A 13,370-nucleotide genomic window follows, 5' to 3' on the forward strand; every position below is an offset into this window, starting at 1 on the left:
CAAGAATGATTTTCATAATTTTTTGTTAATTTAATTTATTCAAATGGTTAATTTGATTTACTTTTGAACATATTCGGGAATGAAGAGTTTGGGCTATACTTTTAATAAGCTATAATTTTATTCGTATGTGACTATTGAACAATTTCATACAGTTTTATTATGTTTATGATTCAGCCATTAGTAAGTTTAACACTATTGCTCGCACCATAAAATAACTATTTTTCTAATTTGGAATTGTAAGAGTTATTTTTCAGTGCAAATAAAATAGAATTTTCTTTCAAGTTTTAATTTCTAGTTTGGGCTTTGCAATTAGGGTCTTATTAGTTTCTTTAGGTCTAATGCTTGAGTTTTGGTTTCTCTAGATATATAGTCTTATAAACATAATAAAATTGATATATAGTCATTTTTTCGTTAATTATGAGTAAATAACCATGTATTTTTATAAACATGGTCAAATTTACCTAAATATCAAAGTTTATCTAATACACAAAAAGGTATATATATATATATATATATATATATATATATATATATATAATGCTAGAATTATCCACGTGACACATCATTTGCATAGGTATTTATTTATAATTAACGAAAAATTAGCTATTTATAAGTAATTTACAAACTTCCACTGAGCATCTCCAATGGGAACCCTCATTTTGAGGATCCTCAAATCTCAAAATGAGGGTTTAAAAGCTCTCAACTCCAATGGGGACCCTCAAATTTATCCCTAAAAATTTATCTTTATTGCATATTAACCTTAATATTTAATAATATTGAATATTGCTATACCTCCATAAATAAAAATATAACATGCACAATATAAGGTGACATTATAATAAAACATAAATAAAAAGATGAAATTACATACGAATAATAATATAACATAATTTTATAATATATTTATCATTATGCACCAAAAAATAAAATATTATATTAAATTTTGGAAAATGAGGTAATTTTTAATAACTTATATAAAGAATAAGACAATTAAATAATTTAACAGTAATTTTTTAAGATTCAAATAGTGCATGAGAATTTAGAGTTCTCCATTGAAGGTCCAAAAAACCCTTAAAATGAAAGTTTGAGGGTTTTCATTGAAAATACTCATAAATTTGTTGTTTAAACTTTAAATGTATAGCGATGTAGATGTGTCTTTAGTGTTCTTGTTGTATGAAGCATTTTCGGAATCATCATATTATTATAATATGAAAAAGAGTCAACTTAGTAGTTGAGGTACTTAATTAAGATTTTTCTAAAATTGATCTGTAATTCTCCATAATCACTATGAATAGGAATGTATATTAGCAATATGAATGAGAATCTATTCCATCCATTTTTCTAACTAGCTATATATATATATATATATATATATATATATATATATATATATTTCCTCCGCAAAACACTACTTATATGTCGTTAACATCCTTAATAATCATATAGAGACGACAAAATAAAAGTAATTTGATCTATAGACACGACAAAATGTCCTCGTTAGCAGGGACGAAGCCAGGATTTCACTTTAAGGGGTGCTAATTTGTAAAAAAAAATCAGAGGGGGTTAATTTGTAAATTTTAAGGGTAAAAAATTGTAAAAATAAAATGAAAAATAGGTAAAAAGTGCAAAAAAAAAAAATTGAGGGGGGGGCTTTAGCCCCCTCTCAGTGTAACTAACGTGGCTTCGTGCCTGCTCGTTAGTGTAGTTCTATGTGTACCATACTACTATAGTGACGATTGAGACCACATTAACGATTTCAATTTTTGTCTACTCCTATTGATTATTGTGTATATACATATTTTGGCCTAACGATGTCCTATTCTATGACAATGACGAAGTCAGTTGCAGGATTAATTTTTGGGTAAAATTTGTTCCAAAATATTAACTTAGGTGTATCAATAGTCATGAGTATTCTTAACTTGGGGCTAGTGACTCGACTATGTTTAACTTAGGTGTAAGAAATAAAAAATAATCAGATGAAAAGTTTATATTTAATCTTAAGTAGTCAAATGAGAATTCTCCTAAATAGTTTTCACCTTCCCCTTATGTATATTTACAAACAACGATCGATTTTATGCTTCGAGTTTTTGAGTGTAGGAAGTATTTCGACATTGAGCGTCTATGATTGTCACTCTGCTAGATTGGGAACAAATGGTGTGACCGATTTCTACACAGAGATGGAATTTGTAATTTTGATTTGCAGTGATCTCATTATTTTGATTCTTTGTTGAACTCTCAGAAGAGTGTTTGAGTTGAGGTAAGTGTTAAAAATATTGTCCACGTAAGATGATTATAGTACATTCCGACTTCTAATTAATAAATCAGTTCATATTTTTATTATTTAATTAGTAGTGTTATTTCAATTATTATTGCTAATAACATTTGTCAATGAAGTGTTATTAATCAGTTGATATTTTATGAAGTAACTCGATTAGATGTTTCTATTTCAATATGAAACATCTACTTTGGTTGGAACGTTTAGACTTGATCGGTGATTAATGTATCTGATTTGAAATCATACATGTGGGATAAGAGGCTTAGGCTCACTAAGTATGAGCATTCTATTAAGATAATTTGTACACACCCTAGACAAACTTCTTTAAGATGTAATGTTTAAGGAACCATTACAGCTCACAATTTGAAGTCACTATGGTAGTCATATGAGAATTGATCTTAATCCATATTGTCCTAGATTTTTAGGTCATATTAATTCTCGGGCTATTTGATTAGTTCGTTCATAGCTAATGAAGACTTAAATATTCATGTTTAGGGGATTCAAAGTATGACCACCACTGAATGGAATTTACACATGCGGAATCTACGTATCCTGAAAGAGAGCTAATGTGTACACTTTCATAATATGATTAGCGGTTGAATTATTCACCGAGGAATCAATGGTATTCATCTAGTACTATATCATACTCAACCATCGAGTAACTTATTATAATGATCATTTTTTTTACAGGTTTTGTTGCTTTTTTATTTCTATCATTTTTGTGTGCAATTTTTTTCGTTTTTTGTCTTCTTTCCATTATAGAGATTTGTAGACATCACCCATCTTTAAAAAAAATATATATATATTGAATATGGTTGCCTCAATTTTTTTAGTGGTAAGCATATATGCATCATTTCATGTTTGTTAATAATCCTTTTTCGTGTAAAATTTTGTGTCAATAAATGGCCTTACTAAGAGAAAAATATGAAAGAGGTATAAAGATCTATCATTCTCAAAGTAATGGCAAATAATGTCATTTTTACTCTGTTTTTTAGCGGCCTACATATATGCCACATTTCAAGTTTGTTTGCAAAACAATGTCCCCCTTATTAGTGTAGATTATATGTAAATATAGAGCATTACTAGGAGAAAGAAATGAAATAGACTATCAGTCTAAAAATATATAGGGGTAATTAGTGTCATTTTTTATTCTATTTTATATTTTTTTGTACTTTCTGTCATTTGCATACATAATGTCGTTTTTCAACTTCTTTGCAACATGAATCATATCATTTAAAATTTGTAATGCGAAGCTCATCCACATTTTGCAAACAATCATACATTCAATAATACTTTCAAATTAACTTTTTTTACAATCATAAATTTAACCATTTTCCAAATAAATGATAAACGTATCTTTCAGTCATTTCAATTAAAATCACCAATTATGAATATGTGATCAACAGACCTTTTCTTATTGTAAATGAGATTCTTTGGTCAAAATTACTCTTACGATCATTTTAGACATAAAAATCCATATTTTTTTTTTTTAATCTCTCAATCTAAATTCTGTAACTTGTTTTGAACTCATTCACTTATTTTATAAAATTAAAAATTCAAAAACCTGCATATATAAAAATGTTTTCTTCAAAAAATCATTTTTCTGTCCATAAATATTTTTCTCATTTTTCACACTTTTAAACCATTTTAAATTGGTTCTACCGAACGAAGTAAAAAGCGACATTTCAATCCTTTCCTTAAACACAGATAATGAAAAAGGGGAAAATTAGTCAAAAGTTGAATAAATGTGGCCACAAAACTCTAAAGCCTCCCACCAAAACCAGCAGTGTCTCTTTCTGATCGAAAACTATGGGGATTCTATAGGTATTCTTTTATTTTCCTATGAAACTAACTCACCTTTGTAACCAAATTGCGTTGCACTTTTACTCAGCTTGGACCACATTTGCTGCGAGCATATATATAAACATGCATAGGTTATTTTTGCATAAAAAAGATATCCATATAAAAAATCTGTACTATATCTGAGCTAAAGTCGCTTTTACATGTTCCTGAAGAAGCATGCATACAATTCTGGGTCCGAATTAATTGCATCACTGTTAGGAAAAAGGCACTCAAATCGGTAACAAGGCAACAAGAAACAGCCAAAAACACTATCTCTAAGGTAAATGAAAACTACGTATCTTAGGTATGTTTTTCTTCCTTTTTAGGGTTTTGGAAAGATAGTTCATTTATAAAAATCCAGTCCCTTTCTCTCCCAAAAATCAAAGTTTGGATTTTCAATTTTCAGTATAATCTCTTTCCCTATAGTAAAAGACTCCGATGATTTTGACCAATGGAAGATTTTCGACCTACAAAAAAATGTAATTTTATTTATTGTTTTTTTTTCTTCATGTTTTACTTTCTGTTTTGAATATGTTTCAATAGTTTAGACTTATAAGATTTGACTTTTATACCGCTCGATCTTTAATCTCAGTGGTTTTGAATTTTTCTTCAAATCTGAATCTCTAATCTAAGATGTGAATTTATTCTTTGGATGCGGATTTTAGTCAGATAAAAACCCTAAAAACACAATATGCAATAGGCAAAGACCGATGTTTTCGTTCATAATTCGTATAGTAATCTGATAATGACTGGTTTCCTTCACAGATGGGTAACTCATAAGTTATTTTGTTGTATTTATCATTGTTTGTGATCCACATTTTATTTTTTTCTTATAAAAGTTTTTGAATTTCTTTTGTGATAATTTTATAATTTAAGTTTTTGGATTTTATCAATATATTCTCTTGAGGAGTCTTTTATAAAATAAAAATAAAAAAGATAGTTCATTTATGACCTGTGTTTCGCAAAAGTTAACAAATGTGACAGTAAACAAGGTATTATTATCACTAAATATAATAATAATAAAATATCATATTATTTACTTAATAGTTGTTGCGAAACAAATTGCAATAATATTTTAATAAAATAGCATTTTTGTATCCATGGCATTGGTCTGATTTTTTCAACGATCGAGGACCATAAAAATTGATTGACATATAAAAAAACAAAAAAATTTATTCATTCTTACTTTTGTGGTGATTCAAATTCATCTTTACATTTGGAGGCGTGGGTGTTTAATTATCGACTGCACTAGTCATTTGTAGTACCACATATCGAATAGTCATATGTAATAGTAAAGATGAATGTTTTAACTGGTAAAAAAATTTCCAATCGCAATCAATTTAAATTAATCAGAATTTGACAATCTGATTAATTTAAATGGTGACCCAGTTAACCATATTTCAATTTTTTTTTCCCTATATAGCGTATTTTTTTTGGACTACCGGTTTAACCTGTGACCAGCATATTACGCATTTTTTCTTTTATGCATTAGTAAAGATGAATTTAAAAAAGTTAAAACATTTACCTTTTTATATGTTGTTTAAATAAAGGTCCATTAGATATATAGTTTTATTTATAATTTTTGTTTGCCATTTAGTCAATTTTTAATAAGTTTTTGGTAAATAATCATGATCAAATATTTACACACGTAAATTGACCGAAATACATTATTAAAACATTGGTTATTTATCTAAAACTTACAAAACATTAACTATTTATCTAAAATTTACAAAACGTTAGCTTTTAATATGCGGTTTTAGTTTGGTTAGTTTGCTAATTATTTGTTTAAATAAATGTAGTTAAATTTAAAATTGGAAATTAAAAAATATATAATTTAACATCACAAGAAACCGAAAATCTCATAAATAAGGAATAACATGGAAGTATTAAACAAAGAATAAGAAGAAAACGTTAGCATTTCAAAACTAATCAAACATATAAAATTACATATATTAAAGGGTTAAGTTGAAGTCCATTTAAGGATTCTTGTCAAATAAAATACATACATTTTTAAAAAATCAACAAAAGTCTAGGTTTTTCCATTTACTAATTTTTTTTTATGAGCCAGTGTTAAAGAAGAAGTAGATTTTTCCTGATTTGAAAAAAAGAAAAGAAAGAAAAAAGATCATTTTTACTGATTTGAAAATAATTCGTCTCCTAAAAAGCTTTACGCTCCTGTCAAGTTTAGTTTCATTCATATGAAAATAGTGAAATTAAGAGGATATTGGAAATCGACATGTATCTAACACTCTTCCGTATTAAATTACTAAATTTTACAGACAAATATTCCACTTAGTATGTTTTAAACTATTAAATACTTATCATGAACATGTTACTATGCTCTCTCTCTCTCTCTCTCTCTCTCTCTCTCTCTCTCTCATAAAGCAACCACTAGAACGTCCACGCAAACCCTTTTCTCAAAACATTCTTTTCCCTGCAACTTTAGAAAGATCACAAGCTCTCTCTCTCTCTCTCTGTCTCTTTCTCTCTCTTCAAAACTCAAAGTTCTTTCTCGTTCAGATTTCCGCCATGGACACAGCTCAATGGCCACAGGTTTCTTTCAAATCCTCGCTACTATTGACTAAGCTATTCTTTTCCTTTTTTTTTTTCTTGGCTTAGATCTATCAGGCTTTTAATTTTACCCACTTATCTTGTCATATCATATCATCTCATCTCATGTCCTTTTTGTTTGATCTCTTCTTTCCGCAAAAAAGAAAGAAAAAAAAAATCAATATTCAATTTTCATACATAATTCACTAGTAGGGCACAGCTTTTGCTTCTTCCTTCTTTCTCTTTATCTTTTTTCCTTAATTCAAAAAGTAAAAAAAATTAAAAACAAATAATAATTTCTTTTCTAATTGTTATAACATAGGAGATTGTGGTGAAGCCAATAGAAGAGATCATAGTCCCAAACAACAACAACAGCAACAATAACTACAAGAACAAGAGTGATGATCAAGATCAGAAAAAAACAGGTCAAGAACAAGAAGCCCTAAAGTGTCCAAGGTGTAACTCAGGCAACACAAAGTTCTGTTACTACAACAATTACAGCCTCACTCAGCCCAGATTCTTCTGCAAGGCTTGTAGAAGGTACTGGACTCAAGGTGGGTCCCTCAGAAACATCCCTGTCGGTGGTGCCTCAAGGAAGATCAACAAGATCAGATCATCACAATCATCATCAAAGATGATCAACAATATCAATAGGCTTCCTGATCTGGTCCAAGGCCAAGATCTCAACTTGGCTCTCACTCGTGACGATGCGAAGGTAATCGGTGGTAATAATAATAATAATAATAATAATAACAGTAATTCGTTTGGGATGATTCTCAATAGCTCCTTCGTTCATCCTCACCCATTGGCTGCTAGTACTACTACTAGTAGTAGTGGTGGTTGTGCTTCGTTTGGGTTCTCTCTGATTGATAACACTCAAGATCAAGATTTCAAGCCGAGTTTGGACTTTTCTCTTGATGGGATTGGAAGTGGTGTTCAAGAGAGTGGTGGTGGAGGAAATATTAATACAAATAATGGGAGGCTTTTGTTTCCCTTTGAGGACTATTTGAAGGGCTCAAATGGGATTGTTTTAGAGTCTAATAATAATAATAGTAATATCAAAGACCAAGAAGACTTTCCAGCAACTGGGTATTGGACTGGGATGTTGGGTGGTGGATCATGGTAATAATTTTAATTTATTATTTTCTCTTCATCAGTACTATTATTGGTTGTAATTGTGGGTTGGTTTTTTTTTTTTTCATGGTAAGGGTATAACTAACAGATCATAGGATTATTTTCAATACATGGGTATCTTTGTATCTCTTGCATTTCTTCAATTCCCTTTTTATTCATCTTCCATATTAATTAGTTTTATTATTTAATTTAGTTTACGTACATTTTGAAGCTCATTTTAGATTTAGCTTCATGAGAGAGAAAGGTTGACTCTTGATTTGATCAGATTGAAACCTTTGAGACAATTAAGAGCTGTATCTTATATTATTGTTTCCCTTGTACGAATCACTAGAGTGAAAGAAGTACGTAGCAATTGAATATTTGGTCCTATTTTGTGCCCTTGTTTGGCTTTGGTTAAAGAATAAAATGTACTTACTAGAATGTTTAAATTTGTTTCTAATTATTGTATATGGTCAATTTATGAATGAACTTTACTATTGTGTGTATATGGCTAAAGCATTATGGCTAAACCCATTACCTTATGACCTAGAATTGTCTATTATAATAAGTGCTTTGACCGTAACTTTCTTCCTCAATACAGCAAAGCTCAAAATGAAAGCATAGCTCTCTCTCTCTCTCTCTCTCTCTCTCCCCACATGACTTGCAAGAAAAGGAAATGTTCAAACAAAAATAAAACTATAAAGTGAACATTTTTATATGTCTGCCACTTAAACTTGCCGCAACGAAAAGCTCTCATCTTCCACTGACTTTTGTGTACTCAAATACAGCTTCGGAGACTCGCAACGTCCCATTTCCATGATCTCTCTCTCTCTCTCTCTCTCTCTCTCTCTCTCTCTCTCTCTCTCTCTCTCTCTCTCTCTCTCTCTCTCTCTCTCTCTCTCTCTCTGACTCTTCGGTCATTTGTTGGGTCCCACGAACATTCCCCTCGGCAAGTGTGCGAAAGAATAATACAACGCACTAAGTTGATCCATACAGATCTTCACCTCCCCCACATACATATTATATATACACTTATATTATAGGGAGGGATTTTGTATGTATTATATGTGTTATTTGTTTCTTCATATCTATGTAAAGAAAAAATTTCGGTTAAAAAAACAATTTTGATTTAAATTTTAATCGAAATTATTCGGTTAAAATTAACCGTACGGTTAATTTTAATTGAATTTTCGGTTAAAATTAACCGTACGGTTAATTTTAACCGAATAAAAATCAATTAACCTAGGTTAATTGAAACACACACAACCACACACATACTAACACACACAGCCACACACACAACCACACACACACTAACACACACAGCCACACACACAGGCTACACAGCCATACACGCTGACACTAAAAGCTGACACACACAGCCACAGCTGCCACACACACAATTGCCCACTTCGGTTAAAACAATTAATTGCAATTAATTGTTCACTTTTTTATTCGGTTAACAATTAACCGTGAGAAACAAAAATCGGTTAAAGGTTAATTGAAGTTAACCGAATTTTTTTCTTTATATCTATGTAACGGAAAACCATAACCCATGATTCAATTTGAGCAAACACAACCGGAATTTAGTTCAAATCCGCCTAAAAATAGCATCGGAATTATGTTTGTGATAACATCGTAATTTCGTGCTCCATTCTAAAAAAAATATTATTTTAATAGTTTTTGTTAATATAACGTGGGAATCACACTCTTAATATGGTTATACGTGTAAATATTCCATTTGTAAGTTATAACTGAAGTTATCAAGCCAAGCCCATTAAAGTTCAAGCCCAAAATGACATTAATTAACAAAAACGTGAAGGAGAAGTGACGATTTCAATTCTTTTTACAAACACAACTATCCACGCTGTGACTTTTAGAAACCAAAAAAAGGGGTCAACATTAATTGAAATAACATTGGAAAGAAATCAACTGAAGAGTATTGAGTATATCACCAAGCACTTCTCCAAATAGTATTTTTCGCACCAAAGAATTAGCGACGATATTATCGTCGCTAAAAGGGTGATTAGCGACGATTTATTAGCGACGACTTAATCGTCGCTAATAGTTTCGTCGCTAAATGTGGTATTTCTTGTAGTGAAAATGGCTTCTCAAGGTATTTATTTATTTATGATTAAGAATCAGAAAATTAGGGAATTAATAGTCAAGATAATGAGAGAAAACGTTGCTCTCTTTCTTATTGTATTTTTATTCTTTCAATCAGTTAAGTAGTTTATTTATTTTTATGTTTTAATTTGATGTCTTTCAACTATAAATTTAAACAATGTTACTTGTGAACCTGTTACAAAAGTTTCTAAGGATACAGTCTTATATTTTTTTTAACAAGTATTGACAAATACTTTAAGCGAAAATCGGAAACTCAATTTCAAGATAAAGACATTACTGACAAAAGTGCAAGGGTTGATAAAAATGCAAAGGTTGATAAAAGAGCAAGGGTCGACGAGCTTGCTTAAAGGTCTATGTCAACCGAAAGATAATTTATTTCCAATTGGAAGTTTCGACTGACTTCTAAGCGTTTTAATCGCGATTGGTTTCTTCTAATAAGAGCAAGACACATATCCAAGGCCCGGGACCTTTGAGCGGAATCGACCCAGATCGGCCCAAACTCCAATAAAGGTTTTGCCAATCCTATTAATGACTATTTATTTTGATAAATATAAAACATTCAATATCAACATGAATCCAAGTTCTTTATGCTGTTCTGTTTTGTTTCAAACAGGTTTTTTGCATAATGACGTTGTGAGTGTAACATTGTTGTAGTTCTGCAATATTTAAAAAATAAATACTGAAACAAAACTTCAAGTGAAATAATTTATAGAACAAATTTTGATGTGCCTTCGTTATTATATGATTCGTTTGGTCATCTTCGTCATTTATGATTGAAGAAGCTCAGAGAGCTTTGTAACTAACTGGAGAGAGAGAGAGAGAGAGAGAGAGAGAGAGAGAGAGAGAGAGAGAGAGATCTGTGTAACTGATTTGATTGATTGATCAACTGACTCACATGTTCGTTACACTTGACTATAAATACACTTGAATGACACAATCTCAGCCATTGATCACTAACAAACTAGATCTAATGGCTGAGATGTTTACAGACGTTTACATACTCTAATACACCCCCCTCAAGGTCAAACTGGTAAGGCCAGATTGAACTTGGAACACAACTTGACAAACTGAGGAATAGCTAAGGGCTTAGTGAGAGCATCGGCGACTTGATCACCAGTTGGAACATAACGAACTTCAACCAAGCCTGCAGTGACCTTTTCTCTGACAAAATGAACGTCTACTTCAACATGCTTAGTCTGTGAATGAAATACAGGATTATTTGCCAGAGCTCCAGCACCCAAGTTATCACACCAGATCACCATAGGCGCAGCATTGACTGAGATGCCTAGTTCAGTGAAGAGAGAACGTAGCCACATTATTTTAGTTGCCGTGGTGGCCAAGGCACGATATTCGGATTCTGTGGAGCTCTGTGAGACCACGGCCTGTTTCTTGGATAGCCACGTGAGCAGGTTGTCCCCAAGAAAAACACATAGCCCTGTTGTTGAGCGACGATCATCGATGTTGCTAGCATAATATGCATCAGTAAACGCTGACAGGGTCATGTTGGTTGCAGCGGTGAACCGTAGGCCCTGACAAGGTGATCCTGTTAGATATCTGAGCAGTCTTTTGCAAGCACTCCAGTGATTCACTGTTGGTGTTTGCATAAACTGACTTAGTTTGTTCACAGCGAAAGAGATATCTGGCCGTGTCATTGTGAGGTACTGCAACGAGCCAATGACACTTCTATACAAAGAGGGGTCTTCAAAGGCTGGACTATCCTCTTTGTGTAGCTTTTGACTCTGACACATTGGCGTGGGACATGGTTTGGAGTCAGCCATCTTGGCCTTGAGTAGGAGATCACGCACATACTTCTGTTGCGTGAGGCATAAGCTATCAGTATTGCGTGTAGCTTCAAACCCCAGGAAGTAGTTTAGATGCCCAAGTATCCTTAGAGTGAAAGATTGGTTGAGATCAGATATTTCTTTGTTGATTAGAGCCTTGTCATTACCAATGACTAAAATGTCATCTACATAAACGAGTAGAAAAATGCAGGTATTGCCACGGTTGTAGATAAACGATGAGGGATCTGAGTAGTGCTTGACTCAGTTCTTCATACCATGCCCTGGGGGCTTGTTTTAGACCATAGATGGCTTTGTGTATGAGACACACATGATCTGGCTTAGAGTTGTTGATGAAGCCATCTGGTTGCATCATGTACACTGTTTCTTTAAGCTTGCCATTTAGAAAGGCATTATTGGCATCCACTTGTTGAATGTCCCACTTGTTGGTTACTGCAAGTGTAAAGATTACTCTGAGAGTGACAGGCTTGATCACGGGATTGAATGTCTCAAAGAAATCCACTCCTGCAGTTTGTTAGAACCCTTTTGCTACCAACCTTGCCTTCAGCTTGTCCAAGGAGCCATCAGCTTTGTGTTTGACCATGTAGACCCACTTGTTTTGGACTATGTTCATTGATGAGTTGTAAGGAACAAGACTCCAAGTGCCATTTCTCTGCAGAGCTGCAAGTTCAGAGTCCATAGCACTCTTCCAACCAGGGTTAGCAATAGCTTCACTAACATTAGTAGGTTCAATCTCTATATTGCATAAAGGTGACATGACATTAAACACTCTTGGTTTGGTGATTCCATTTTTGGCTCTAGTGATCATGGTGTGAGTGTTTGTGGTTGGCAGTTCTGGTATGATGTGAGGTGAGCTGGTTGGTTGTGGAGACTGAGGATGGTTTGAAGGTGAGAAAGATACTTGCTGTGGAAGCATGTACCTGACATTTGATGAGTCAGAAGAGTCTGGTTCTGAGGAATGTGGCACTTGTTGCGTATTTTGGCTGTGTGGTGAGTCTGATGAGCAGTTGTGGTGCATAGAAGAGGTGGACTGATTAGGGTCAGTGTGGGAAAGAGTGTTTGGACTAGGAGTGATGGGATATGATCCAAGAATGGACATGCCAGGTTGGTTTGATGATACTAGGATGGTTGGTGTTGGAATTTGAGGCTGAGTGAAGAAACTTTTGTAGGGAAAAACTGTTTCATCAAAAAGAACAGATCTTGCAACATAGACTCTACCAGATGAACTCAGACACCTATAACCTTTGTGTAAGGGACTGTAACCAAGAAAGACACATTGAGTTGACTTGAATCTGAACTTGTTTGTGTTGTAGGGTTTGAGATGAGGATAACATGCACATCCAAAAACTTTGAAGAATTTGTAGTCTGGTTTGATTTTGAAGAGGAGTTCAAAAGGTGACTGCATTTGAAGTATGGCTGGGAGAATTCTGTTGATGATAAAGACAGCAGAGACAAAAGCATCCCACCAGAATTTGCAAGGCAACTCTGATTGAGCTAGAAGAGTGAGTCCTAGTTCTGTGATATGTTGATGTTTTCTTTCAGCTTTACCATTTTGTTGATGGGTATGAGGACAAGGATGTCTGAAAACTATACCAAGATCACCTAGGACTTTTGCAAGAGGTCTAAATTCACCACCCCGATCTGTTTGAATTGTTTTGACTTTG

The 13,370-nt window shown here is 32.8% G+C and overlaps 1 protein-coding gene across 1 annotated transcript; it reads left to right on the forward strand.

Moving 5' to 3' along the window:
- The first annotated feature begins 6,477 nt into the window (after positions 1–6,477).
- Positions 6,478–8,278, forward strand: LOC149405460 (dof zinc finger protein DOF1.8-like). The gene is made up of 2 exons (XM_089601686.1): positions 6,478–6,670; positions 6,990–8,278. The coding sequence occupies exons 1-2, from the start codon at positions 6,647–6,649 to the stop codon at positions 7,791–7,793; spliced, it is 828 nt and encodes a 275-aa protein (XP_089457812.1). The 5' UTR covers positions 6,478–6,646; the 3' UTR covers positions 7,794–8,278.
- Positions 8,279–13,370: the final 5,092 nt, after the last annotated feature.

Source organism: Urtica dioica, chromosome 2, assembly GCF_054948205.1.
Source record: "Urtica dioica subsp. dioica isolate 48M chromosome 2, U.dioica_male_clone48M_v1_H2, whole genome shotgun sequence".
Taxonomy (NCBI): Eukaryota; Viridiplantae; Streptophyta; class Magnoliopsida; order Rosales; family Urticaceae; genus Urtica; species Urtica dioica.